Source organism: Salminus brasiliensis, chromosome 8 (genome assembly GCF_030463535.1).
Source record: "Salminus brasiliensis chromosome 8, fSalBra1.hap2, whole genome shotgun sequence".
Lineage (NCBI taxonomy): Eukaryota > Metazoa > Chordata > Actinopteri > Characiformes > Bryconidae > Salminus > Salminus brasiliensis.
The window spans coordinates 42,160,849-42,188,326 of NC_132885.1; the positions used below are offsets into that span (position 1 = coordinate 42,160,849).

General features: G+C 44.6%; 4 protein-coding genes across 4 annotated transcripts in view; 2 read left to right on the forward strand and 2 right to left on the reverse strand.

Annotated features, from left to right (window-relative positions):
• On the forward strand, window positions 1-27,202 carry LOC140561503 (uncharacterized). The gene is made up of 15 exons (XM_072686746.1): window positions 1-209; window positions 2,619-4,022; window positions 5,632-5,810; window positions 5,925-6,010; window positions 7,978-8,083; window positions 8,173-8,256; window positions 9,169-9,440; window positions 9,988-10,055; window positions 10,434-10,624; window positions 11,669-12,841; window positions 16,397-17,113; window positions 17,878-18,071; window positions 18,653-18,766; window positions 23,906-24,605; window positions 25,579-27,202. Exons 2-15 carry the CDS (start codon window positions 2,710-2,712, stop codon window positions 26,217-26,219), a joined length of 5,838 nt encoding a protein of 1,945 aa, XP_072542847.1. The 5' UTR covers window positions 1-209; window positions 2,619-2,709; the 3' UTR covers window positions 26,220-27,202.
• rpl31 (ribosomal protein L31) overlaps window positions 1-27,478 on the forward strand; it is a 177,071-nt gene that overhangs the window by 116,858 nt on the left and 32,735 nt on the right. The window lies entirely within an intron of this gene.
• LOC140561451 (uncharacterized) lies at window positions 15,675-20,266 on the reverse strand. Its single transcript, XM_072686670.1, has 7 exons — window positions 20,043-20,266; window positions 19,420-19,516; window positions 19,209-19,316; window positions 18,542-18,813; window positions 18,133-18,200; window positions 17,801-17,991; window positions 15,675-17,507 (listed from the first exon to the last, which is right to left on the reverse strand). Exons 1-7 carry the CDS (start codon window positions 20,058-20,060, stop codon window positions 16,336-16,338), a joined length of 1,926 nt encoding a protein of 641 aa, XP_072542771.1. The 5' UTR covers window positions 20,061-20,266; the 3' UTR covers window positions 15,675-16,335.
• The window catches only part of LOC140561452 (uncharacterized), a 6,516-nt gene continuing 5,803 nt past the window's right edge, over window positions 26,766-27,478 (reverse strand). The window contains exon 10 of the mRNA XM_072686671.1: window positions 26,766-27,309. Within this exon, the coding sequence (XP_072542772.1) occupies window positions 27,126-27,309 (184 nt within the window). The 3' untranslated portion in view covers window positions 26,766-27,125. The remainder of the gene's footprint in view (window positions 27,310-27,478) is intronic.

Here is a 27,478-nt window from a genome sequence, read left to right on the forward strand (position 1 = left end):
TGCCCGCTAGCGCTGTTAGCAGCTCGGCTACACACACAGTTGCCATGTATTTGTGTTTGCCAGCTGCTTCCCCAGTCCCGGGGTCTCACTCAGACCAGTCCAGTAAACTGGAGATCGATCACCGGCCCTGCGGTGTGTGTTTAGAGAGGGGAGAGAGGGGAGCCGTTCGCAGGGATCCGGGTCCGGGTGATCTGAGCGTCTCTGAACAGGTGAGTTCAGCCTCAGTGACGTCCTGCAGCGGTCTCCCAGCTCCCTGCTCCCAGCTCCCAGCTCCCAGCTCCCTGCTCCCTGCTCCCAGCTCCCTGCTCCCAGCTCCCAGCTCCCTGCTCCCAGCTCCCAGCTCCCAGCTCCCAGCTCCCTGCTCCCAGCTCCCTGCTCCCTGCTCCCTGCTCCCAGCTCCCTGCTCCCTGCTCCCTGCTCCCAGCTCCCTGCTCCCTGCTCCCTGCTCCCTGCTCCCTGCTCCCAGCTCCCTGCTCCCTGCTCCCTGCTCCCAGCTCCCTGCTCCCTGCTCCCAGCTCCCAGCTCCCTGCTCCCTGCTCCCAGCTCCCAGCTCCCAGCTCCCTGCTCCCAGCTCCCAGCTCCCAGCTCCCTGCTCCCTGCTCCCTGCTCCCAGCTCCCTGCTCCCTGCTCCCAGCTCCCAGCTCCCTGCTCCCTGCTCCCAGCTCCCAGCTCCCAGCTCCCTGCTCCCAGCTCCCAGCTCCCAGCTCCCTGCTCCCAGCTCCCAGCTCCCAGCTCCCAGCTCCCTGCTCCCTGCTCCCAGCTCCCTGCTCCCAGCTCCCAGCTCCCTGCTCCCTGCTCCCAGATCCCAGATCCCAGATCCCAGCTCCCAGATCCCTGCTCCCTGCTCCCAGCTCCCAGCTCCCTGCTCCCAGCTCCCTGCTCCCAGATCCCAGCTCCCAGCTCCCTGCTCCCTGCTCCCAGCTCCCTGCTCCCAGCTCCCAGCTCCCAGCTCCCTGCTCCCAGCTCCCTGCTCCCTGCTCCCTGCTCCCTGCTCCCAGCTCCCTGCTCCCTGCTCCCTGCTCCCAGCTCCCAGCTCCCTGCTCCCAGCTCCCTGCTCCCAGATCCCAGCTCCCAGATCCCAGCTCCCAGCTCCCAGAGGTGAGGGATGGAGAGGTCCTGAACGTAGCCTGTAGCCTGCTATCTGTCTGTCTGTCTATATGTCTTTATATCTATCTATCTATCTGTCTGTCTATCTGTCTATTTGTCTGTCTATCTATCTGTCTGTCTGTCTGTCTGTCTATCTATCTATCTGTCTATCTATCTATCTGTCTGTCTATCTGTCTATTTGTCTGTCTATCTATCTATCTATCTGTCTGTCTATCTGTCTATTTGTCTGTCTATCTATCTGTCTGTCTGTCTGTCTGTCTATCTATCTATCTGTCTATCTATCTATCTGTCTGTCTATCTGTCTATTTGTCTGTCTATCTATCTATCTATCTGTCTGTCTATCTGTCTATTTGTCTATCTGTCTGTCTGTCTGTCTATCTATCTATCTATCTATCTGTCTGTCTGTCTGTCTGTCTGTCTGTCTATCTATCTGTCTGTCTATCTGTCTATTTGTCTGTCTATCTGTCTATCTATCTATCTATCTGTCTTATCTGTCTGTGTCTGTCTGTATATATGTCTGTATTTGTCTATCTATCTATCTGTCTATCTGTCTGTCTGTCTGTCTATCTATCTATCTATCTATCTGTCTGTCTGTATGTATATATATATATATATATATATATATATATATATATATATATATTTGTCTGTCTATCTATCTATCTGTCTTATCTGTCTGTGTCTGTCTGTATATATGTCTGTATTTGTCTATCTGTCTATCTGTCTGTCTATCTATCTGTCTGTCTGTCTATCTGTCTATCTATCTATATATCTATCTATCTGTCTGTCTATCTGTCTATTTGTCTGTCTATCTATCTGTCTATTTGTCTGTCTATCTATCTGTCTATTTGTCTGTCTATCTGTCTGTCTATCTGTCTGTCGGTCTGTCTGTCTGTGTGCAGGGACTTGTGGATCCATGAAAAGAGTAAAAACACAGGCCTACATCCTCATACAGCCAGACAGCAGATGATTTCTTCTGAAATCAAGGGTATTACTGTCCAGGGAAGAAGACTTTCTGCTAGATTTTGGAGAAACATTGCTGTAAGGATTTGATTGCATTCAGCAACTAGAACGTTAGTCAGGTCATAATGTTGTATGATCACCACCCCACCTCATCATCATCATCCCCAACTCATCCTAATAGTACTGGATGGAGTTTCATCCATCACTCCACCGCTCTACAGCTGAATGCTGGGGGGCTTTATACCCCTCTTGCCCACGCCTGGCATTAGGCAGCATGGTGCCAATGGCCATGTTGCAGAGAGTCCAATACCCATACGCTAACATGCTAGACAGTACGATTGGGACTAGTGTAACTGGCTGGACTGAATCCACATTACCTATAAAATAATAATAATTAGAAAAATTCAATGCATATCAATTCTTAGCATTTCTGTTTGCTCTAGACTATTTTTTGTATACATTAAAGTATGTAAAATTGTTATAATAATAAATATAATTATATTTCTCTGTGCATTTCTAATATATCTTATTCTCTTTTTGTCCTGTAGAAACAAATGAGGTCGTCTTGCAGGCGTTCCTTTGCTTCATTCGCTCGCTTTCCTACACAAGTCAAATTTACCTCCTTAAAACCATCAGGAGATGCCACCAGGAGGTATAGGCGTCCAACTGGGGAAGCCGGGAGAGATGAAATATGAGACCCTGATTCTTCAGAGTAGCTCCACTAGTCAACACATGTCTTCTGCTAGTCTTGGTGCTGATACATCTCATGGACAAGTACAGGAAGACCCGAGCAAGGACTGCTTAGAGTGTGGTAAGGGTTCCTACCTCGAAACACACCACGGCATTCACGGCATGTGTTACTGTGGGAAGAGTTTTGGTGAGCGTGGAGATCTCAAACCACTGCAGCTCTGCATTCCCACAACAGCAGAGAAGCTGTACTACTGCCCCGAATGTGGAAAGAGTTTTAGAGAGCGGAGCAATCTCAAAAAACACCTGTGCGTACACGCCAGCGAGAAACCGCATCGGTGCTCGCAGTGCGGTGCGAGTTTTGCCCGACAGAGCAGTTTCCGAAGACACCAGCGCACCCACACCGGAGCCAAACCGTTTTACTGCTCAGACTGTGGGAACACCTTCACTCAGCGGAGCAGTCTCCTCAAACACCAGCGCATTCACACTGGAGAGAAACCGTACCACTGCTCGGAGTGTGGCTCCAGTTTCCGCGACGCGGGCGCTCTCAAAACACACCAGCGCGTTCACACCGGAGAGAAACCGTACCAGTGCTCAGACTGTGAGAAGACCTTCAGGAAGATAAACCACCTCAAAGCGCACCAGCTCGTTCACACCGGAGAGAAACCGTACTCCTGCTCAGAGTGCGGAAAGCGCTTTTCCCTGCAGAGCAACCTCCAAAGACACCAGCGCATCCACACCGGGGAGAAACCGCACCAGTGTCCGGAGTGCGGGATGAACTTCACCGAGCGAGGCACCCTGAAAAAGCACCAGCGCACTCACACCGGAGAGAAGCCGTACCGCTGCTCGGACTGCGGCAAGAGCTTCACTCAGCAGATCGGCCTGCAGGGACACCAGCGCGTTCACACCGGGGAGAAGCCGTACCTCTGCTCCGATTGCGGGATGACCTTCAGTGAACGGGGGAACCTCCGTAAACACCAGCGCACTCACACCGGAGAGAAGCCGTACTTCTGCTCGGAGTGCGGGATGAATTTCAGCGAAATGGGGAACCTCAAGCGGCACCAGCGCACCCACACAGGCGAGAAACCCTATCAGTGCTCGGACTGCGGGAAAGGGTTCGGCGAGAGAGGTCACCTCACCACGCACCAGCGCGTTCACACTGGAGAGAAACCGTATTTCTGCTCAGACTGCGGGCAGATCTTCAGACATTCAGGCACTTTAAAGAGGCACAAGTGTGCAAACGATGAGCCGGGAACTCACGGCACGTGACTTTGTCCAATCAAGAAGTGGTGGATGTTCACTGGTTCGCTGGTAAAGATATACGGGCCTTTAAAAAGACCTTACCAGAAGGCCCGTATTCGACTGTTAACTTGGGTTGTATATTTCCTCCTGAGATTCACTTATGGCGTTTCTGTGGTTTTAGTTGTCAGTCATAATCACATCCCTTCATCACCATAAATTATTTATTATCAGGCTGTTTTGGTTACTGTTCTGGACACTGAAGACTGATGTATCGTCACTGTCGCACAAAAAAGGTGTATGTCCAAATATTTGTGGAGCAGATGAGCATGAACCCATTGGCAGCATTGAGCTGTGGAGCAGTGGAGGAGCTGTGTCCTCTGAAATGACGATGGTGCTCCATCCAGTACTTTTAGGATGAGTTGGGGAGGGAGTTGGGATTCAGGTGGGGTGGTGATCATCATCATCCAACGTCCTGACCTCACTAACACTTTTGTCGCTGAATTCAGTCAAATCCTCACAGCAATGATCCTCCAAACAAAAGCAGGATCAACTCTTAATAACGTTGATTTCAGAAGAAACAGTGAATGAGCAGGTGTCTCGAAACTTTTGTCCATATATCTTACTGTAAATTTCTTCTGAAATCAAGGGTATTACTGTCCAGATTTTGGAGAAACATTGCTGTGAGGATTTGATTGCATTCAGCAACTAGAACGTTAGTCAGGTCATAATGTTGTATGATCACCACCCCACCTCATCATCATCATCCCCAACTCCCCAACTCATCCTAATAGTACTGGATGGAGTTTCATCCATCACTCCACTGCTCTACAGCTCAATGCTGGGGGGCTTTATACCCCTCTTGCCCACGCCTGGCATTAGGCAGCACGGATTTAATGATGAATGGACCAACAGAAACGCTCTGAATGACTTGGAATAGACTCTTTTACATTGAAAAATCCTGTAAACTGTAGCAGTTTTTATAATACGAGGTTTTGTGCGATGGTGACGCTATACATATGCATTACTGGTAAAGTATTGTATATATAAATATAGGTCTGTTATATAAATATATATATATATATATAAGTCTGTTTGTAATGTGCTATTTTGGCAGCTTAGTTTCCATATATGAAGTCTGGACTAAATGGTAATTGGAATTATACATAGTATAGTAATTATAGTATAATGGAATTACAGTTAGTGTAATAATTGTAGTATCAATACATTATCATTTATATAAATCAATAAATTATCATTTCAGTATATCAATAAATTATAATATTTAATAAAAAGGAAGTTGTTTGTGTTCCTGTAGTTTTTACACATCTACTATATCAGCAGATTGCAGTTCAAGGAACACTAGTCTCGGGAGCTTCCCATCTTGTTTCTATGGTAACGTGAATGACCTCCGGACTGTCCAATCGGCACACCGCGTGTCGCGGTGCTAACCAATCATATTGCGATATTCAATATGCTTCGTCCAATCCTAGCAAAGAAGGAGGCGGAACAAGAACTCACCACACAATAAACGCTGGCCATAGGTTGTGTCCCAGACCACGCGCTGTCTCTCGACTTTAGCACACTAGCTAATGAGTTCACTTTGAATAGTAGGGCACTTGTTTTGCACACTAGCTATACACAGCGCGTCTCAGAAGCTGCTGAGAATGTTGCCACGGCAACGTCAATGACTTCTCACTCGTCCAACCGGCGGACGGCTAGTGATGGCACTAACCAATCGTGGCGCGAGATGCAAGGTGCTTCAGCCAATCGCAGCGAAGGAGGCGGAGCTCTACTACCCAATCGCAGCTCAGGTGAGGCTTGCTAGACCGGTTAGCTCGGCTGCACTAACAGCGCGAGGTAAACAGATTTAGCTGCATCCGGCTGCGACTCCGCTTTATTCTCCTCCGCGTTTTGGACGCTTATTTAAACCGATATGACGAACTGCTATTTACTCTTAGCTGGAAATGTAGCTTTTGTTCCGATCGTCGTGAAGCTGAGCTCCCCTGAGGAGGTGAGTGAACTCCTGCCGCCCACTGGCGCTGGCTAACTTCTCTATTCGGGGTTTCTGCCCTTCCACAGCAGAACCGAACCCGACCCGGTGACGCTAATTAACTAATTTAAGGAAGAAGCCCCGAAATAAAGGGTTTCTGGTGTGTCTCTGTCCTCTGCTGTGTCCGGTGTAGGCGGCGCGGTCGCCTGGCTGCAGGTAAGCCAGGTAAACAAAGGCCGAATTCGGTGAGCAGCTGCGTCTGGAGGCGCTCTCCTCTGAGCACGGATGCTGGCTGGGTTGGATATAACTAGATAACTAACTAGCTAACTAACTAACTAGCTAACTAACTATTTAACTAACTAACTATTTAACTAACTAACTAGATAACTAACTAACTATTTAACTAACTAGATAACTAACTAATTAACTAACTAACTAGATAACTAACTATTTAACTAACTAACTATTTAACTAACTAGATAACTAACTATTTAACTAACTAACTATTTAACTAACTAACTATTTAACTAACTAACTATTTAATTAACTAGATAACTAACTATTTAACTAACTAACTATTTAACTAACTAACTAACTAACTATTTAACTAACTAGCTAACTAACTATTTAACTAATTAACTAGATAACTAACTATTTAACTAACTAACTATTTAACTAACTAGCTAACTAACTATTTAACTAACTAGCTAACTAACTATTTAACTAACTAACTATTTAACTAACTAGATAACTAACTATTTAACTAGATAACTAACTATTTAACTAGCTAACTATTTAACTAACTAGATAACTAACTATTTAACTAGATAACTAACTATTTAACTAACTAACTATTTAACTAACTAACTAACTATTTAACTAACTAGCTAACTAACTATTTAACTAATTAACTAGATAACTAACTATTTAACTAACTAACTATTTAACTAACTAGCTAACTAACTATTTAACTAACTAACTATTTAACTAACTAGATAACTAACTATTTAACTAGATAACTAACTATTTAACTAGCTAACTATTTAACTAGCTAACTAACTATTTAACTAACTAACTAACTAACTAGGATACGGCTCAGGTCATCTTCACTAGCTAGCTTGTTGTGGTTGCGCCAGAAGGAGCTCAGCAGAGCCGTCATATCTGCCCCACTTCCGGCCCAAAACCTTCTACAGCTGCCCCAAAACTCTGGCCAGTCTGCCTCTGTTTGACCACCCAGCACTGGGCCCGAGATATCGATATGACCTAACCCGGTTCTGATTGGGGGTTAGAACTTCATAGGGTTATTATACAGCATTTCTATAATATAATATATTATAATAAACAACCAGATTTGGGCCGAAGGCAAGTGAAATGACCCAAACCTGGGATTTGTTTATTATTAGGGTTCAATACTTAATATGGTTTTTACACAGAACCTAATAATGCATTCATTCAATTCATTAATTATAGATTGAGCCCAAATTGATTGGTTTATAGATATATTATTACGTATTGTATAAAAGAAACTATTAAATATTGAACCCTAATATGATCCCAGGTACATTAGATAAATACATTATGAAGTACTGTATAATAATAATAATTCATACTTCATAGGGGTTTTATACAGAACTTAATAATGCATTAATAATAGCTTGATATTGGGCTAACTGTGAAAACCCCACCCTGATGTTGAAATGGAGCTATTCCTGGGTGGAGGTAGACCTAGGAGATGGCCTAAAGACTACTATCTAGTACTGAAAAAGGGTTCTTTCACTTGTGACATTAGCAGAACCAGGCTTTCCTCCAGTGTGAGGACCTCGTTATCCAGGGAACCAGTCATTTAAGCATCCATATGGTTCTTTGAGTCCCGGTGGATTGCTAAAGAACTCTTGAAGAACCCTTCTTCTTCAGTTGATGTTCTAGCTGCGCAAAATTGCTTCTTGAGACTTTGCTAATTGCTGTTTTTTTTACCTTACCTTTGCTAGAATGTGCAGTTAAGGGCTTGTCCCACTTCAGATGGTGGAGGGACATCAAGTGCTGTGGACCAACAGAATGGAGGATTCCAAATTGGGCCCGGTTTGCCTAACCCAGGTTCGTTTGGAGATTTCTAAACAAGGTTATTTTCTGTTCTGTGTTTCTGAGACTGAGTTTGTGTGTTTCTATGTCTCTGTGCTCATTAGGCTGCTTGAAGAAGGAGAAGGAGGTGCAGCTGAATCTCCAAAATGGGCCAAAAGAGGAAGAAGCTAAAAATGATGACTATCTGTGTAAGAGGAACTGATTTAAATTCATTATCACAGATATGATCCTGCTGGACTAAGAGCTGGATTTTAGCTCAGTCATCAGATCTGTCAGATTATAATGTGCATATAAACCCAAACATTTCCCCCCAAATGTGTCTGGAAGTTTACAACATAATACATTAAATAATTAAAGCATTCAGCTACTTTAAGTTCCACCCATTGCGTTACAGACGTGCAGATGCACCCGCAGCTTGTCTAGTCCCTGTAGAGAAGAAGTACTGCCAATAGAATAGGACTCTCTGGAGCAGATCAACATCATGACCCTATTGGCTCCATGCTGCCTAATAATACCAGGCGTGGACTAGAGGGGTATAAAGCCCCCCAGCATTGAGGAGCTGTGGAGCAGTGGAGGAGCTGTGTTCTCTGGAATGATGGAGGTGGAGCTCCATCCAGTACTTTTGGGATGAGTTGAGGATGATGAGGTGGGGTGGTGATCATCATCCAACATCCTAACCTCACTAAAGCTCTTGTTGCTGATTGTAATCAATCAAATCCTCACAGCAATGCTCCTCCAAAATCTAATAGAAAGTCTTTTTCTCTGGACAGTAGAGACAGTTACTCCAACAGAAGCAGGATCAACTCTTTTTAAGGAAGAAACCATTAAAGAGCAGGTGTCCCAATACTTTTGCCCATATAGCACTACTGCACACTAGACAGTTCTCGTAAGACTGACCTCATATAAACCAGCAAGTTCCGTCCAGTTTGTCTCATCGTGACGAGGCTTTAGCAGTTTTGCTGCGTTGCTTCATGCATGGGTGTAGTGCTCGATAATGAACTCTGAAAAATAGACATGGCACATAGTGACCGCAGCAATTTTGGACAGTTCACTTCAATCCTGACATTCCTAACATTCCTTCTCCTCTCTTCCTCGTCCAGACTGTGAGGAGTGCAGATCTTTCTTCACAGACGAGTGTGACGTTCATGGTCCAGCTGCCTTCATCCCTGACACCCCTATTCCTATGGGGATCGTGGACCGAGCCAGGAAGACCCTCCCGCCTGGTTTGGAGGTTCGGAATTCTGATATTCCAGGCTCAGGTCAGGGAGTGTTTAACCAGGGGGAGACTATTCCTGTCGGTGCGCACTTCGGGCCCTACCAGGGAGACCTGACAGACAGTCAGAAAGCCATGAACAGCAGCTACTCCTGGGTGGTGAGTTTAGTTTTAATTGCATAGAACATATACTATATGGACAAATGTTTTGGGACACCTGCTAATTAATTGTTTCTACTGAAATTATGGGTATTAAAGAGTTACTTTCCAGGGAGGAAAGGGTATCTACTAGATTTTAGAGGAGCATTGCTGTGAGGATTTGATTTCAAGTCAAGTGGGTTTTATTGTCATTTCAGCTACATACAGAGTACACAGTGAAACGAAACAATGTTCCTACAGGACCATGGAGCAACATAGACAGAGTGCATACAGAACACACAACACAGGACAGACAGAGGATAATAAATAGTTGCCGGTAGTGTGCAAATTATGCAGTGTGCAATAAATATTGAGTCCAGGGAGGTAGTAAAGATAGTGTGTGTGCATGTAGCAAAAAAGACATCAGTTCAGAAGTTGAGTTGAGAAGTCTGATGGCTTGGGGGAAGAAGCTATTGCAGAGTCTGGTCGTGTTGGATGCAGATCATCATAGCTGTGCTGTTGTCAAACTGCATCAATGGATGACCGTGAATTTACAACTTTCTTACAGCTCTATAAGAACGGGCAGAGTGCTGAGTACATAGATGCCAAGAGAGAGACCCACGCTAACTGGATGAGGTGAGTCTAGTATTATTTCTAGTATATAGTTCTCCTCAGATCAACACCTGGTTTGGGGGTAAATCAGGGCTTAATGATGGTAAATCAGGTGAGCTGCTGCTGCTGCTGCTGCTAATGAAGTTGAACACATCCTCCACGCTGTGCTGTGCTGGACTCGGGGGCGTCCAGGAGAAACCTGGAGGAACCGAGCTCTGTTCTTCAGACTAGCTCACTGACAAGATCTCACTACTTTCTTTCTTCAGAATGAGAAGCTCTTGTTTCTCCTTTGTACTGGATTTTCAGCTGCTTTATCTGTTCTGATGAGATCTGGAGCTTCTGCAGTAGAACTACTGTGTGTTTTTTGTTATTTGGTGTGGAAACCCTTTGTGTCTCTCTCAGGTTTGTGAGCCATGCTCGTAATGATGAAGAGCAGAATCTGGTGGCGTTCCAGCATCGAGGGAGGATTCTGTACCGATGCTGTCGACCCATTAAACCAGGAGAGGAGCTCCTGGTCTGGTACGCCGAGGAGTACGCCAAAAATTCTGGCATCATGTTCGACTACCTCTGGAACAAAAAGTGCTCCACAAAAGGTTGTTCAAACATTACATTTCATTTGACTTATTTAATCTCAAACTCTGCCCAGATAGCAAACAAGCCATGGCCCAGTTTTGGCCTGCACTTTCATCCTATCCTCCCAGAGAGGGCGAGGCCAGTTATGCTTTCTAGGACTCCTGGCTATGGATGGCCGTGGTATCGACGGCCTCTTATTGATGGGGCCGACTTACATGGTTTACAGTAGTTTTCAAAAACGTATAGAAATAACTGATTAATGATTGAGTCTTTATTGCTTTTTTGAAAAATTCAGGCTTTAATATCATATTTTAACATGACTAATATTAAACCTAAGATTAAAGAAGCTAAAACTGATATTTTTCATTTAACCCTTTAAATCCAAGTGTCTGATGCAGTTTTTGAGTTTGAGACCTCTGCAAGATTAGTGTGACAATTAATTATCTTAAATAATAACAGTAATATATAAAACATGACATAAATAGTGATTTAAATCATTATTTTCTTTAAACAGATCATTTATAATAGAAAATTATAATGAAAAAAATAATGAGATGCATGTTTTCTGCCCCCTGGTGTGCATATATGGCGCCCCATGGGCATATAAGAGGTTGGACAGATTTTTTTTTTATCAGACAATAAATTCAAGATATATCAGATATTATACAAAATAAAAGCCCTTTGTGCCAAGTGTTTTATTTATTTATATATATATATATATATATATATATATATATATATAACTTATACACTTTTATATATGTAAATAATTGGTCTGAAAGTTATATAGACACTCTAGTTTTAAGAATTTGATTGGTATGAAAATTACCACCATCATTCCCCCCCAATGCTGGGGGGCTTTATACCCCTCTAGCCCACGCCTGGCATTAGGCAGCATGGAGCCAATAGGGTCATGATGTTGATCTGCTCCAGAGAGTCCTATTCTATTGGCAGTACCTCTCTAGGTAGTAATATTTGGGCATGGAAGTAAAGTAGGAGGGCTGGAGAAGAGGGATCCTCCCAGGATCTTCACTCGTTTACGCTTTTTTCTTGTTGCTTTTCAGAAACGAGGGACGATCTGACCCAGGTGTTTTCCTGCTCCTCGTGTCCGCTTTCCTACACGTCTCAAATCTTCCTTCACCGACACCTCAAGAGGTGCCACCAGGAGGAGTACATGAGGCTGGTGAAGTCGGGCGAGATTAAACCTGAGGATCTGACGAGCCCCAATCAGTCTCAGCAGGCATCCTCCGCTCAAGCGTCTCGGGCGCAGAGAGACTCGGACCAGGAGAGAAAGCACCACTGCGCCGAGTGTGGGAAGAGTTTCGTTGACCGGACTCATCTCCAGCTCCACCAGCGCCTCCACACAGGAGAGAAACCTTACCGCTGCTCGGAGTGCGGAAGAAGGTTCACTCAAAGCAGCCACCTCCAGATACACAAGCGCATTCACACGGGAGAGAAGCCGTACCACTGCTCCGAGTGCGGGAAGAATTTCGCCCAAAGGAGCAACCTCCAGCAGCACCAGCGCAGGCACATGGGATACAAGCCGCACCGCTGCTCCGAGTGCGGGAAGGGCTTTACTCAGCGCGGCAACCTGCTGTTACACCAGCGCATTCACACGGGAGAGAAGCCGTTCCAGTGCTCGGAGTGCGGGAAGAGCTTCACCCGGCGGGGTCATCTCCAGATGCACCAGCGCATGCACACGGGCGAGAAGCCGTACTACTGCTCGGAGTGCGGGAAGAGCTTCAGTCGCCACAGCCAGTTCAAGCTTCACCACCGCATCCACACGGGAGAGAAGCCCTACGACTGCTCGCACTGCGGCAAGAGCTTCATCGACGGCATGGCTCTCAAAATACACCAGCGCGTTCATACCGGGGAGAAGCCGTACCAGTGCTTGGACTGTGGGAAGAAGTACGCCCGGCAGAGCAGCTTCCTGACCCACCAGCGCAGCCACGCGACGGAGAAACCGTACAAGTGCGCCGACTGCGGCAAGGGGTTTACTCAGAAGACCAATCTCCAGCTCCACCAGCGCATCCACACGGGAGAGAGGCCGTACATCTGCTCCGAATGCGGGATGGATTTTAATCAGAAGGGCCATCTCCTCCTGCACCAGCTCATTCACACGGGGGAGAAACCGCACCCCTGCTCAGAGTGTGGGCGGAGCTTCAGGGACTCGGGTTCTTTAAAGAGGCACAAGTGCAGCGGCAAGGAGGACGCTCCTGACCTGAACGGCCAAACTGGCTGATCAGGCTGGTTTTGGCCTTCGTTGAAACACTTGAATTGCACCTCCAGTGCTCTTTATAAAATAACATTGTGCTATTGTAATGCATCAGCCAGAACATTATAACCACCTGCCTTAACATGCAGACTTGGATTTTTCGCCATGGCCGTTAATAGACATGATCCTCAGCTGCTGCCGACAAACTTCTCATTTTTGTGAAAACTACTCCTAGACACTAGACAGTTCATTTGTGACATTACTTCACTGAGCAAAACAAAACCGAGCTTCATATAAACCGGTAAGAGCGGCGACAAGTGCTAAAGTTAGCTTAAAATGCTAACTCTCCATTCCACCTTAAATACTGCCACAGCTACAACGTGTGTACTTCAGCAGCGGCTCTGTTTAAGGTGGAACGGAAAGTTTGTGGAAGAGGAAACCTTGACTTCAGGTCCGGTAGCTCAGTCAGACTGGACTAAGATATTAAACACATTAGTAAATTTTACTAAATCAAATTAGAATTTAGTCTCATCATAGAAGCTGGTACTAAAACAGCTAGTGATTTAACCTCTGTTTACTGTTGTGGATTAGCGTGTCTAAATTGCAGCTGTATTATTTATAGAAGCATTAAGAAACTTGGATCTCTAAGATGAGAGGTGGGCGGGGCCTCCATGAGCATCAGTAAGCCTTGGGCCGCCCATGATCAGGAGTTGTCCTTCCTTGGAGCACTTTCGGTAGGTACTGACCCCTGCATCCCAGAAACACCCCACAAGACCTGCCTGATGTTTTGGAGATGTTCTGACCCCAGTCATTGTCTAGAACATCACAGTTTGATTGAACACCTTCATCACCTTCAAGAACTGACCGTTCACCTGCTGCCCTGACAGGAGTCACTGTAGATTCACTACACCTGGCAGTGGTTCTAAGGTTATGGCTGATTGGTGTATGAAATTGCAGCAAAATAATAATGGTGTGTGTGTGTGTGTGTGTGTGTGTGTGTGTGTGTGGTAATATATGCCTTTAAGTGAATTAACTACTAAACCACTACATGTTTGGTAAGTGCAGACTGTAATAATAGTCTATGATCATCACTACTGTCTGATATGATATTACTACTGTATTTAGCATTTTTATAGGATTGTGAAGTCGCTAGTTTTGTATTTGGAATAGTTTTGACACACAGCAGCTTTCTCAGCTCCAGCTCGTGCAGCAGAATGTAGAAGTGTGAATAATGTCGTTAGGCAATAGTGGAGTGTCCACACCGATCTGGCAGTAAATCCAGCTCTAAGGCTACGTTCACATGACATAACTTTTTACTTTTTTGTGCTCCTATAGGATTTGGCTGTCAAATACTTGTTGGACCTGGAGTTGCCACAATTGCTTCACGTTTATAAATGTGAGCTGAGTCGCTCTGTAATGTGAACGAATCTGATTCATTTCCCCAAGCAGTAAACCAGCGTCTTCATCCTTCCACTGTCTGTTTTCATCATCACCCCAAACATGTATGAGGTCTGTTACCTCGCCATGCCACCACTGAACACCTCCCTATATATATATATATATATATGTGTGTGTGCGTCAGATTTCACAGACAATTTTACCTGCTGTGTGAATGTAGCCTAGATCAACTGGACCGTGGATCAGGTGTGGATTAACTCTTATGATAACTGTATGCAATAAATAGGGATGTTACTCATTTAATTTTTTTTGTTTCATTCCATACGAAGTGCTTTCTGACTGCGATACCTCAGATACTGTTAGTGTGAGAGCAGGTTTTACAGGCCTTTATTCAGAGTGTCTCCCCTTCCTCCAGTCGGGGGTCCCGGTGTTTCTGTCAGCTCTAATTTTTTTTTGTTTGTTTTACTTGAAAAAGTGGAAGAAATGGTTAAACTGGCTACAAGGGATATTTCTTTAGTCAAGGGGATTATTATTTTTTAGTACTGGTTAAAATGGTGCTTAAACTTTATTTTTTCCAATTTGCTGCAGTCAGCAAAAAAAATGAATAAATAAATAAAAATTATACTTTAAAACATGCAGAAATGTCATTTATTGATCCTGGAAGAGCTTATGTTTATTTCTGTTCACTTTGAAAATCAACAAAATGTGTAATTTAACCAGGGCTGCCAGTGGGGCTGCCAGTGGGGCTGCCAGTGGGGCTGCCAGTGGGGCTGCCAGTGGGGCTGCCAGTGGGGCTGCCAGTGGGGCTGCCCAACACTTTACCAAACTCTAATAAGTGAATATGCCAGAATCCAAATCTACACTGATGAAGCATGGTTTAGCAGATCATCATGACCACAGAAAAACCCTGTATCTCCATCCATTTTTGCCATTTGTCACTGTTATCTTAATCAGCACTGGGTGAAATGACCTCATGGACCAATTTCATGAGCAATGGACCAATAGAAATGCTCCAAGGCGGCTTTTCGTCCCCCGTAAAGCTGCAGTTTTGTACATGTCAGGTTTTAGTGTGACAAAGAATTCATACAAATATACTGTATAAAGCAAATTAGTAGATGTCTAAGCTATGCTAAATGACTTCTGGTGGCCCTCAGTCCTAAGAAAAAGTCGTCTTCTCTGGACAGTAGAGACCGTCCCTCCAACAAAAGCAGCATCAACTCTTTTGATGCCCTTGATTTCTGAAGAAACACTGAATGAGCAGGTGTCCCAATACTTTTGTCAATATAGTGTAGCTGTGCATGTGGCTGCTTTGTGATTGGTTGGGAAACTAATCAACTTCAGGACTGTGTTGGCGCACTTGTGGGTCTTGAGATAAAAATCATCAGTTATTATATAATTATTCTCACATTATTCAGAACCTTTAGAACAAAACAGAGATTGCTGCATTTGATGGGTTTTTATTACAGTTTGTGTAAAACTGTAACTCGTTTTTGGAACAAGAGTCTTAAAACCAGGACGATTCAGAACTTGAAGCCATTAAGAAATAATTATCATAACATACCTACAAATCACACAAGATCACTTTTTTATTACAGGAATTAACAGCTGCCTTCATTAGCATCCATTTAACCCCGTAAACCCACAGATTGTCCTTTTAACATATTCCAAATAACAACATAAAATGTGCCATAGTTTTGGTTCAGGTCACATTTTATAGTTTAACATTTGAATGTGGCCACAAGGGGGCGCTGTTAGTACCCTAAAAGCTTACTGCACTGGTTCTCGTAACGCTCAACATGGCGTCTGTTTAGGGATAAAGTCCCACCTTTTAACAAAAAGAGCCAATCAGCTTGCTGGTTACACTGTGAGTGGAGAAACCCCCTGCGATGTGGAGTTCTGTGATGTACCTGGATGTACCTCAAGTCCACAAGGGGGCGCTTGTTAGTATCTGAATTGCTAATGGTGCTTCACATCATAATGTCTTTGAAGCCATGTTTTTTTTTTATAGACCTCAAAGACCTGGATGTATCCCCCTCACTTACTCACCCCTCCACATTTAAGAAGACTAGTCCACAAGGGGGCGCTTGTTAGTATCTGAATACTAACGATAAACTCACGTCATGGTGTTTCGCTTCCTTTCCCGCATCTGTGCGTCTTTAAAGTGTTGGCGTGCCTGAAGCTCCGCCCACACTGGGAGCAGTGATACGGCTTCTCTCCGGTGTGAATGCGCCGGTGTCTTTGGAGACTGATCTGTTGAGTGAAGCTCCTCCCGCAGTCCGGGCAGGGATAGGTCCTCTCTCCCGTGTGAACGTTGTGGTGGCGCAGGAGACTGCTGCGCGTGGTGAAGCTCCTCCCGCACTCGGAGCAGACGTAGGGCTTCTCTCCGGTGTGGACGCGCTGGTGGAGCTGCAGAACGCTCAGCAAGGTGAAGGTCTTCCCGCAGTCGGAGCAGTGGTAGGGCTTCTCCCCGGTGTGGACGCGCTGGTGCAGCTGGAGGTGAGTCTGCGTGATGAAGCTGCTCCCGCACTCGGAGCAGCGGTACGGCCTCTCTCCGGTGTGGACGCGCTGGTGCCGCTGGAGGTTGCTCTGATGGTTGAAGCTCCTCCCGCACTCGCCGCAGGGATACGGCTTCAGTCCCGTGTGGATGCGCTGGTGAAGCTGGAGGTGACTCTGCCGATTGAAGCTGTTCCCGCACTCGGAGCAGCTGTAGGGCTTCTCTCCTCCGTGAATGCGCCGGTGCGTTTTGAGGCTGCTGGGCTGGGTGAAGCTCATCCCACACTCCGCGCAGTCGTACGGCTTCTCTCCGGTGTGAACGCGCTTGTGTCTCTGGAGGTTGCTCACCTGAGCGAAGCTCTTGCCGCACTCGGAGCAGCGGTACGGCTTCTCTCCCGTGTGGGTGCGCAGGTGTAGTCTGAGGCTGCCCGGGTCACCGAAGCTCTTGCCGCACTCAGGGCAGCGGTACGGCTTCTCTCCCGTGTGAACCCGCTGATGCTTCCGGAGGTTAGTCTGGTGAGGAAAGCTCTTCCCACACTGGGAGCAGTAGTGAGTCCTCTCCTTGTCTGTGATGCTCTGCGTTCGTCTGTGAGGGTTGAGGGGGAACGATGACGGCTGCAGAGAGCTGGAGCTTCTCCGAGGCGCCAGGTTCTGGTATTTAATCTCTCCGGACTGGAGCAGCCTGACGTAGTCCTCGTGGTGGCATCTCCTGATGTGTTTGTGGAGGTAAATTTGAGCTGTGTAGGAAAGCGGACACACAGAGCAGGAGAAGACCCGCTGGAGGGCGCTGTTCGTTTCTGGGGGAGAAAGACAGAGAAGAACATTCGCAAACTAACCTCAAACTTGAAGGTATGGGGAGACATAAGCTAAGCTATAACGATGCTAGCTGACTAGCAGCATTCTTAGTAGTTTATGTGGCTCATGATTTGAATCTGGTACGGTAGGACAGGGGAAACAGAGACTGAACATTATATACTTTTTATATGCTAAAAATATCAAATATATTTGAAATGTATCAAATATTATATACATTGTTTACTTTTTCAATCCAAAAATCAGCGTAATGATCACATTAACAACAACATACAACCTTTTGCTGAGCACTTGCTGTTCCACAGGTAGTCAAACGTGATGTCATGATTCCTGGCGTACTCCTCTGCGTACCAGACCAGGAGCTCCTGTCCCGGTCGGACGGGGCGACAGCAACGGTACAGAATCCTCCCTCGATGCTGAAACGCCACCAGATTCTGCTCTTCATCATTACGAGCGCAATTCACATACCTGAGAGCGATGGGGACAGCGATGGGGACAGCGATGGGGACAGCGATGGGGACAGCGATGGGGACAGCGATGGGGACAGCGTGTGATTAGTGGCGAAGGTATTTCTACCAAATGAAACTGAGGTAAGTGTGTACTGCTCACCTCATCCAGTTAGCGTGGGTCTCCCTCTTGGCATCTATATATTCCTCATGTTGTCTGCTGTTGTATATCTGGACAAATAAATGAATAAATAATTAAAAATAAATAAATTACTGATGTAAACTTTGTCATTTCGTGCTGGGACTCTTCTTACTGCTTCCATTTAGTCCATATATGGAAATTAAGATTTATTCAGTTTACAGCAGTTTAGCTCAGCCTCCTCCATTTGTTACAAGTTATAATGACAGTTTTTAGAATAGTCTTTATAATTATGGGATATATGATGATCGTTCATCCCGCTTAAAACCACACAAAAGGGCCCTTTAATGCTTTTTTTTAAGTTTTTTAAAACTATGAACAGTCCAAAAAATAAAATCTGTGCAAGCAAAACTACACAAAACTAAACACTCACCACCCAGGAGTAGCTGCTGTTCATGGCGTCCTCCCTGTCAGTCAGGTCTCCCTGGTAGGGCCCGAAGTGCGCACCAGCAGGAATAGTCTCCCCCTGGTTAAACACTCCCAGACCTGCACCAGGAATACCAGACTTCTGAACCTGCAGACCGAGTGGGAGGGTCTGCCTGGCTCGGTCAGAAACCCCCAGGGGAACAGGGGTGTCCGGGATGAAGACGGCTGGACCGTGAACCTCACACTCGTCTATGAAGAACAATCTGCACTCCTCACAGTCTGGAATAGAGTGAATAAACAGTATATATATATATATATATATATAAGAACCTAGACCAAACCAAGACCAGACCCTTTCTATGCCTGCTTATATACATATATATGAGCTTAACTGGACTTTAGTTGGACTCAAAGCACACTGAGATCAAACCACTGGACGGAAACATAGTTACTGGCGCTCAAAGTAAAACATTATTACGACAGCTGGACAGCTAGACAGTACAGATGGTGGGAAAGGGCCTTAGGGGAAATGGGGCCATGAGAGCTGGATAGAAAGCAATGTGAGGATGAGGAGAGAAGGGGAATAATAAAATAATTACACATTCTATTCTATTGTAGTTGTAAAGACAGTGTACGTTAGCCGTTTGTGTCGTTCGTGAGCCCTCCTTTCTTACACAGATAGTCTTCATCCGTAGGTTCTTCCTCTTTCACGTAGACAACCGGCATTCTGCTTCCAGAAGTGTAGCTCTCCAGCTGAACTGTTTCTTTGCTCAAGCGGCTTCCTAATGTGAACACACACACGGTCAGAAACTCAGTCAGACACAACGTCCCGGTGAGATTTCCATCCAAATCATACGTATCTCTCCAAGCTCCAACCTGACTTACGGGACACTGGCTTCTTTTGAAATCCTCCATTCTGGTGCATAACAGAGCCGGGGGTCCCTCCATCACTCGAAGCAGTGTAAGCCTCCATCCGAGCATCCTGACAAATAACACGGTCCCAAGAACAACGACAAGAAAGTGTCCCATTAGGCTTGTGTGGAACTTTTTTTCACTATTCTGAATATATCCACTATTCAGCTCAGGTCAGGCATATGCTGCCAAGTATATGCCATACATATGGGCACAACTGAAGGACAGGTAAGACAGGTTATTTACCAGCTTTATTTGTAATGTTTTTACACGTTTCTAGCATAACCATTTTCTTTATAATAAATAAAACTTCTTATTCACCAGCTGCGTTTCGGAACTTTCCGTTCCACCTTAAATGGGGCAGCGCTCCCATACACTCTGTACAGTCAGCGTCAGGCAGAATGTACAGGAACTGCAGCGGGATTTAAGGTGGAACGGAAAAATGCTGCACATCTTCACAGCTCACATTTGCTTGTGTTGAGCTATTGCCCTGCACCATTTCAACTGTTTTATCCTCTCAGAATTGGACCATCGATGAGATTAGGAAAGGAAACTGTGTTTTTAGCTACTAGCTAGCTGCTAGCTAACTCACTCACCTCTAAAGAGGAGCTCATCCCCAGCAGCCGCGGCTCTCCGCTAGCTACTGCTAGCTAATATTTCTCCCTTTTTAGGAGGGAAATGAAGTCCTGAGGCCAGGACTACACACTAACATATCCGAGAGTAGATGGCTGAGTAACACCAGAGCCGGGCGCTGATACAGCCGCACTGATATGAGTAACAGCACCGCTCTGTTTTTAGCCGAGCGCTAACCGTGCTAACAAGCAGCGGCAGACCCCGCCTCCTGCGCGATGATTGGCTGGTGGTAACCCGGCCCTGCGCTGCAATTGGCTAGCAACGCCAGTGAATTTGGGTCTGTCAAAAGGTCTCTTCAGAGATCAGGTAGAGGCACGATGGACTCCCCCAGACCTCTGGAGGTGTCCATCTGTGGAATCTGCCACCAGGACTAACGTTAGCAGCAGACCCTGCCACCGGTTCACCGGCTGTCCTTCCTTGGGGCACTTCTGGTAGGTGCTGACCACTGCACACCCCACAAGACCTGCCTGATGTTTTGGAGATGTTCTGACCCAGTCATTGTCTAGAACATCACATTTAGGTTCTTGTCAGAGTGTCTCAGATGCTTATGCTTGTCCATTTTTCATCACCTTTAAGACCTGACTGTTCACTCACTGCCTAATACCAGATCATCAGTTATTTGGTCTGGTTTTAATGTTATGGCTGATGATGATGATGATGTGTGTGTGTATATATATATACTAAAAATATTTAAAATATGTATGTGCACAAACTAAGGTAGGGTTTGTGCGTTTACAGCCATTGATCCATACTATGAATCAGTGTGTCGAAACACAAATGAATCGACTCGACTCGTGTTGAATCCCGTGCTGCGCATGCGCAATGGCAGCCGTATCGGAGCGGCTGATGTGAGCCGAGCTGATCGTCTGAATCTGAAACTATTTAAAAGATGTTTTTACGGGGAAACTCTGATTTAAGCGGCTCAAACAGGTGGTCGCTGTGTGTCTGCAGTCCAGGCGGCTCCGCGGCGAGCTTCAGCCCCGGGGTGAGTTCGGACTGAAGCGTTAGCTCAGCTGCTCGGCTAACAGTCCACTGACTGACCGCTGCTCGGGTTTAGCCGGTAGTTTTAACAGCGCCCTGGTTCTGAGCCAGGTGAGTCCACTTACAGCTGAATAAGCTCTGTGTTCTGTGCCCGTCTCCTCATTTCTCTGCACTGGAGAGAAGCTTGCTGTTGGCTGGAGAGCTGTGCGGTTAGTGAGCTGCTCAGGAGGGGCTGAGTCAGCAGCCAGAATCCAGAATCCTACACAACAGAGTAGAGTAGAGTAGAGTAGAATATAATATAATAGAATATAATAGAGTATAATATAATAGAATAGAATAGTGTAGAGTATAACAGAGTAGAATATAACAGAGTAGAATATAATATAATAGTGTAGAGTAGAGTATAACAGAGTATAATATAATAGAGTATAATATAATAGAGTAGAATAGAATAGAGTATAATATAATAGAGTAGAGTATAATATAATAGTGTAGAGTATAATAGTGTAGAATAGAGTACAGTAGAATAGAGTATAATATAATAGAGTAGAATATAATAGAGTAGAATAGAGTATAATAGTGTAGAGTATAATATAATAGTGTAGAGTATAATAGTGTAGAGTATAATAGTGTAGAATAGAGTACAGTAGAATAGAATATAATAGAGTAGAATAGAATATAATAGTGTAGAGTATAATATAATAGTGTAGAGTATAATAGTGTAGAATAGAGTACAGTAGAATAGAGTATAATATAATAGAGTAGAGTAGAATATAATAGAGTAGAATAGAGTATAATAGTGTAGAGTATAATATAATAGTGTAGAGTATAATAGTGTAGAATAGAGTACAGTAGAATAGAGTATAATATAATAGAGTAGAGTAGAATATAATAGAGTAGAGTAGAATATAATAGAGTAGAATAGAGTATAATAGTGTAGAGTATAATAGTGTAGAATAGAGTACAGTAGAATAGAGTATAATATAATAGAGTAGAGTAGAATATAATAGAGTAGAATAGAGTATAATAGTGTAGAGTATAATATAATAGTGTAGAGTATAATAATGTAGAATAGAGTACAGTAGAATAGAGTATAATATAATAGAGTAGAGTAGAATATAATAGAGTAGAGTAGAATATAATAGAGTAGAATAGAGTATAATAGTGTAGAGTATAATATAATAGTGTAGAGTATAATAGTGTAGAGTAGAGTATAATAGTGTAGAGTATAATAGAGTACAGTAGAGTATAATAGTGTAGAGTATAATAGAGTACAGTAGAGTATAATAGTGTAGAGTATAATATAGAGTAGAATAGAATAGTGTAGAGTATAATAGAGTACAGTAGAGTATAATAGTGTAGAGTATAATATAGAGTAGAATAGAATAGTGTAGAGTAGAGTATAACAGAGTATAATATAATAGAGTAGAATAAAATATAATAGTGTAGAGTAGAATAGAGTATAATATAATAGAGTAGAGTACAATATAATAGTGTAGAATAGAGTATAATAGAGTACAGTAGAGTATAATAGTGTAGAGTAGAATAGAATATAATAGAGTACAGTAGAGTATAATAGTGTAGAGTAGAATAGAGTATAATATAATAGAGTAGAATAGAATATAATATATTAGTGTAGAATAGAGTATAATATAATAGAGTAGAATAGAATATAATAGAGTAGAGGATAATATAATAGAGTAGAATAGAATATAATATAATAGAGTAGAGTATAATATAATAGTGTAGAGTAGAATAGTGTAGAATAGAGTATAATATAATAGAGTAGAATAGAATAGTGTAGAGTAGAGTATAACAGAGTATAATATAATAGAGTATAATAGAATAGTGTAGAGTAGAGTATAATATAATAGAGTAGAATAAAATATAATAGTGTAGAGTAGAATAGAGTATAATATAATAGAGTAGAATATAATATAATAGTGTAGAATAGAGTATAATAGAATAGAATATAATAGAGTACAGTAGAGTATAATAGTGTAGAGTAGAATAGAGTATAATATAATATATTAGTGTAGAATAGAGTATAATATAATAGAGTAGAATAGAATATAATAGAGTAGAGTATAATATAATAGAGTAGAATAGAATATAATAGAGTAGAGTATAATATAATAGTGTAGAGTAGAATAGTGTAGAATAGAGTATAATATAATAGTGTAGAGTAGAATAGAGTATAATATAATAGTGTAGAGTAGAATAGAGTATAATAGAGTATAATATAATAGTGTAGAGTAGAATAGAGTATAATATAATAGTGTAGAGTAGAATAGAGTATAATAGTGTAGAATATAATAGTGTAGAGTAGAATAGAGTATAATATAATAGTGTAGAGTAGAATAGAGTATAATAGTGTAGAATATAATAGTGTAGAGTAGAATAGAGTATAATAGTGTAGAATAGAGTATAATAAGGTTTCTCCTGGAGGCCCCCGAGTCCAGCACAGCACAGCGTGGAGGATGTGTTCAACTCCATCAGCAGCAGCAGCAGCAGCAGCAGCTCACCTGATTTACCATCATTAAGCCCTGATTTACCACCAAACCAGGTGTTGATCTGAGGAGAACTCTAAATAATACTAGACTCCATGAGAGAGGAGAACTTTGGAGATGTTCTAATGATGAACACAGTGATGGAGAACCTCCACCACCTTCTGTAGTGTTTACTCTACTATTAGTATTGTTACATTTAGATCTCTTTTCTTCCTTTCCAGAAATGAAGGATGTCCTCCTGCAGAGCTGCTGCTTCTTGTGTTTGCAGCTTCTCCTCCCACCACAGACACGCCCTCCTGTCGCGAGGAGCGCGCCGGACCACTGAACTCAGGTAGGAGAGTAATCATGAGAACATGGAGCCCTCAAGAAGCCGCGGCGCTCAACAAACATCCCCAGGTGTTCTCCTCACAAGCTCGCCTCACAGACCAGCGCAAACCAAGGCAGGTGAGAGAGCCCATCGCTGCTCGGACTGCGGGAAGAGCTTCACCCGGCAGACTCACCTCCAGCTGCACCGGCGCGTCCACACCGGGGAGAAGCCGCATCGCTGCGCGGAGTGCGGAAAGACCTTCAACGACGGGAGCAACCTCAGGACGCACGCACGCATCCACACCGGGGAGAAGCCGTACCGCTGCTCGGAGTGCGGGAAGCAGTTCACCCAACTCACTCACCTCCAGAGACACCTGCTCATTCACCGGGGAGAGAGGCGGTTTCACTGCTCGCTCTGCGGCAAGGACTTCACCCAGCAGATCCACCTCCGCCGACACCTGTTCACACACACCGGGGAGAATCCCTTCACCTGCTCGGAGTGCGGGAAGAATTTTAGGGACAGAGGGAATCTCCGCATTCACCAGCGCGTTCACACCGGAGAGAAGCCTTATGACTGCCCGGAGTGCGGGAAGAGCTTCACTCAGCTGGTTCACCTCCAGCAGCACCAGCGCATTCACACGGGAGAGAAACCGTACTTCTGCTCAGGGTGTTGGAGGAACTTCAGGCATTCGAGTAATCTGAACACACACAGGTGTCCTAAGACACAAGGTCTGAACGAGTGAGGCTGTGAACTGTGTATTTTATTTGTATTTTTTTTGAAGGATGATGTATTTTTGCTATTTAAAGAGGAAATAAATGTATTATTTAATAAAAGTTTGTGTTTTTTATTTTATTATTTGATATTATCAATAATCATCTAAAGTGTCATCTACAGTGTCTCCTCACAGGGGTGGAGCTACATGTCAGGCAGTGAGTGAACGGTCAGTTCTTGAAGGTGATGAAGCAGGGAAGAAATGGACAAGTGTAAGAATCTGAGACACTTTGATAAGACCCAAACTGTCAGAACATCTCCAGAACATCAGGCAGGTCTTGTGGGGTGTTCCCGGTATGCAGTGGTTAGTACTGACCTACAAAAAGTGCTCCAAGGAAGGACAACCGGTGAACCATTCAAGGCTCACTGATGCTCATGGAGGCCCCACCTCACAACTGCTAATGTTAGTCTAGGTGCCAGATACCACAGCAGGACACCCTCAGAGGTGTTGTGGAGTCCATTCCTCGAATGGTCAAGTCTATTAGACAGGTGGTGTTCATGTTATGGTTAATCTGTGTGTCTTTCCAGTTCAATTTTAGGTTCTCCATGCCATAGAAGAACCATCGTGGCAATCCACCTAATTATTTCATACAGGATACTGTATTGCATGCTGCTGCTCCAGGCCAGGTGGTGGTGCTGTGGTTCTCCAAGCGCAGAAGCTCCAGCTCTGGTAAGTGGTCCTCCCCTCCCCTTCCCTCCCATTGTGTTGTTGGAGGGAGACACAGAGGAGCTCCAGTGCTTATGGAGCAGGGTGAGTACTGTCTGTGAATGGTAGCTGCTGGGCTTGAGGGTGTGCTGCTCTGTGGCTGTAATTGGTGCAGCTGATAGTCTGAAATTTCTCCTTGGATGTGCTCAACTCCATCAGCAGCAGCAGCAGCAGCAGCTCACCTGGAGACCCCATAGGGAGTACACCAGCCTGCTGATCCATAGGTACGACCATGCCTCACACACAAACAGACAAGGAGCCAGGTCACCAGTGCACAGAGTGTGGGAAGGGGTTTTCTCGGCAGAGCAAGCTGGAAATCCACCGGCGCGTCCACACAGGGGAGAGGCCGTACCGCTGCTCCCAGTGCGGGAAGGGTTTCGCTCAGCTGGGTGGAATTCTAAGACACCGGCTCATTCACACAGGAGAGAGGCCGTACTACTGCTCAGACTGTGGGAAGAGCTTCACCCAGCAGAGTAACCTCCAGCAGCACCAGCGCGTTCACACAGGGGAGAAACTGTACCGTTGCCCCGAGTGCGGGATGAGTTTCGCCCAGAACAGGAGTCTCAAGCGGCACCAGCACGTCCACACCGGAGAGAAGCCCCATCAGTGCTCAGAGTGCGGCAAGAGTTTCGGAGAGAAGGGCAGCCTCAGGACACACCAGCGCACTCACACTGGAGAGAAGCCGTACTGCTGCCCGGAGTGCGGGAAGAGCTTCTTCCAGCTGTCTCATCAGCAGGAGCACCAGCGCATCCACACCGGAGAGAAGCCGTTCCACTGCTCCGAGTGCGGGAAGAGTTTCATGGGGAAGAGCAACCTCAGGAAACATCAGCGCATCCACAGCAGAGCGAGGCCGTGTGCTCCTTAAATAATCATACACTATATGTCCAAATATTTGTGGAGAGCCCTTCTAATTGAATGCATTCAGTTGCTGAAATAGAGCTTGCCTAGTTCATGTAGAGAAATACTGCCAATAGATTAGGACCCTCTGGAGCAGATCAACATCATGACCCTATTGGCACCATGCGGCCTAATAATGCCAGGCGTGGGCTAGTAGAGGGGTATAAAGCCCCCCAGCATTGAGGAGCTGTGGAGCAGTGGAAGAGCTGTGTTCTCTGGAGTGATGGATGGTGGAAAGGGGACTATTCAACATCTTGACCTCATTAATGTTCTTGTGGCTGAATGCAATCAAATCCTCACAGCAATGCTCCTCCAAAATCTAGTAGAAAGTCTTCTTCCCTGGACAGTAGAGTTTATGAGCCTTGATTTCCGAAGAAACAGTGAACAAGCAGGTGTCCCAATACTTTTGTCCATATAGTGTATTACCTGTGTTTTTTTTTTTTTTTTTTGAGGGTTTAAAGAAGGTTCTTTACCCATTTAAGGGTTCTTCACTCTCACATCTCCTTTCCAAAATTGGTTCCTTATGGAACCAAAAATGGTTCTACTACGGCATCACTCAAAGAACCCTTTATAGCACCTTTATTAATAAGAGAGTACATACATGTCTGAATACATTAGGAATGTTGACAGTTTGCACTCCAAATGTGGAGGATTTGATTGCATTCAACCACACAAGAGCTTTACTGACATTGGATTATTACTGACCAGCTCATCCCAAAGGTATCTTCTGGAGCTCCATCACTCCAGAGAATCCATGTCTGTAAACAAATTATACTGAGTTTGTACTTGTTGTTTATTATTATTATTAATAATAATAGTAATAATAAACACTAAACAATAAAAGCTAAAGCTGCAAAGCTCTGCAGTGTGTCGTCTATCCTGTGAGAAGTGCCTGTGTGAGGGTGTGTGTTTGGTTCCTGTCGCTTGAGTAGCAGGAGGCAGAGCAGGACCGGAAGAGGATGGGAACACTGCTGAGGCCAAACAGACCCTGAACGGGATGGATCAACTTCAGCCCAGGGCCAAACAGGGGACCACCACAGCACTCACACACACCCGCCCTGAGAGACAGATTACACACACACACACACACAATTAAAAAGTTCAACTCAAGCATTTATATGTAATAACAATAATATATCCCATATTGGACAAAAGTATTGGGACACCTATACATTACACTTACGGGAGCTTTTATGCCATCCCATTCTAAACCCATAGGCTGTATTA

Excerpts from the sequence above, each read along its gene's own strand:
- LOC140561503 (XM_072686746.1), top strand. The coding sequence starts at position 2,710 with ATGCCACCAGGAGGTATAGGCGTCCAACTGGGGAAGCCGGGAGAGATG. Across the intron at positions 8,257-9,168 it reads TAAAAATGATGACTATCTGT|ACTGTGAGGAGTGCAGATCT; the intron begins GTAAGAGGAACT and ends TTCCTCGTCCAG. Across the intron at positions 17,114-17,877 it reads ACGGCTTCTCTCCCGTGTGG|ACCAGGAGCTCCTGTCCCGG; the intron begins GTGCGCAGGTGT and ends TCTGCGTACCAG.
- LOC140561451 (XM_072686670.1), bottom strand. Across the intron at positions 18,814-19,208 it reads TACGGATGAAGACTATCTGT|ACTGTGAGGAGTGCAGATTG; the intron begins GTAAGAAAGGAG and ends ACTCTATTCCAG. Across the intron at positions 17,508-17,800 it reads CAGCAAGTGCTCAGCAAAAG|AAACGAACAGCGCCCTCCAG; the intron begins GTTGTATGTTGT and ends TTTCTCCCCCAG.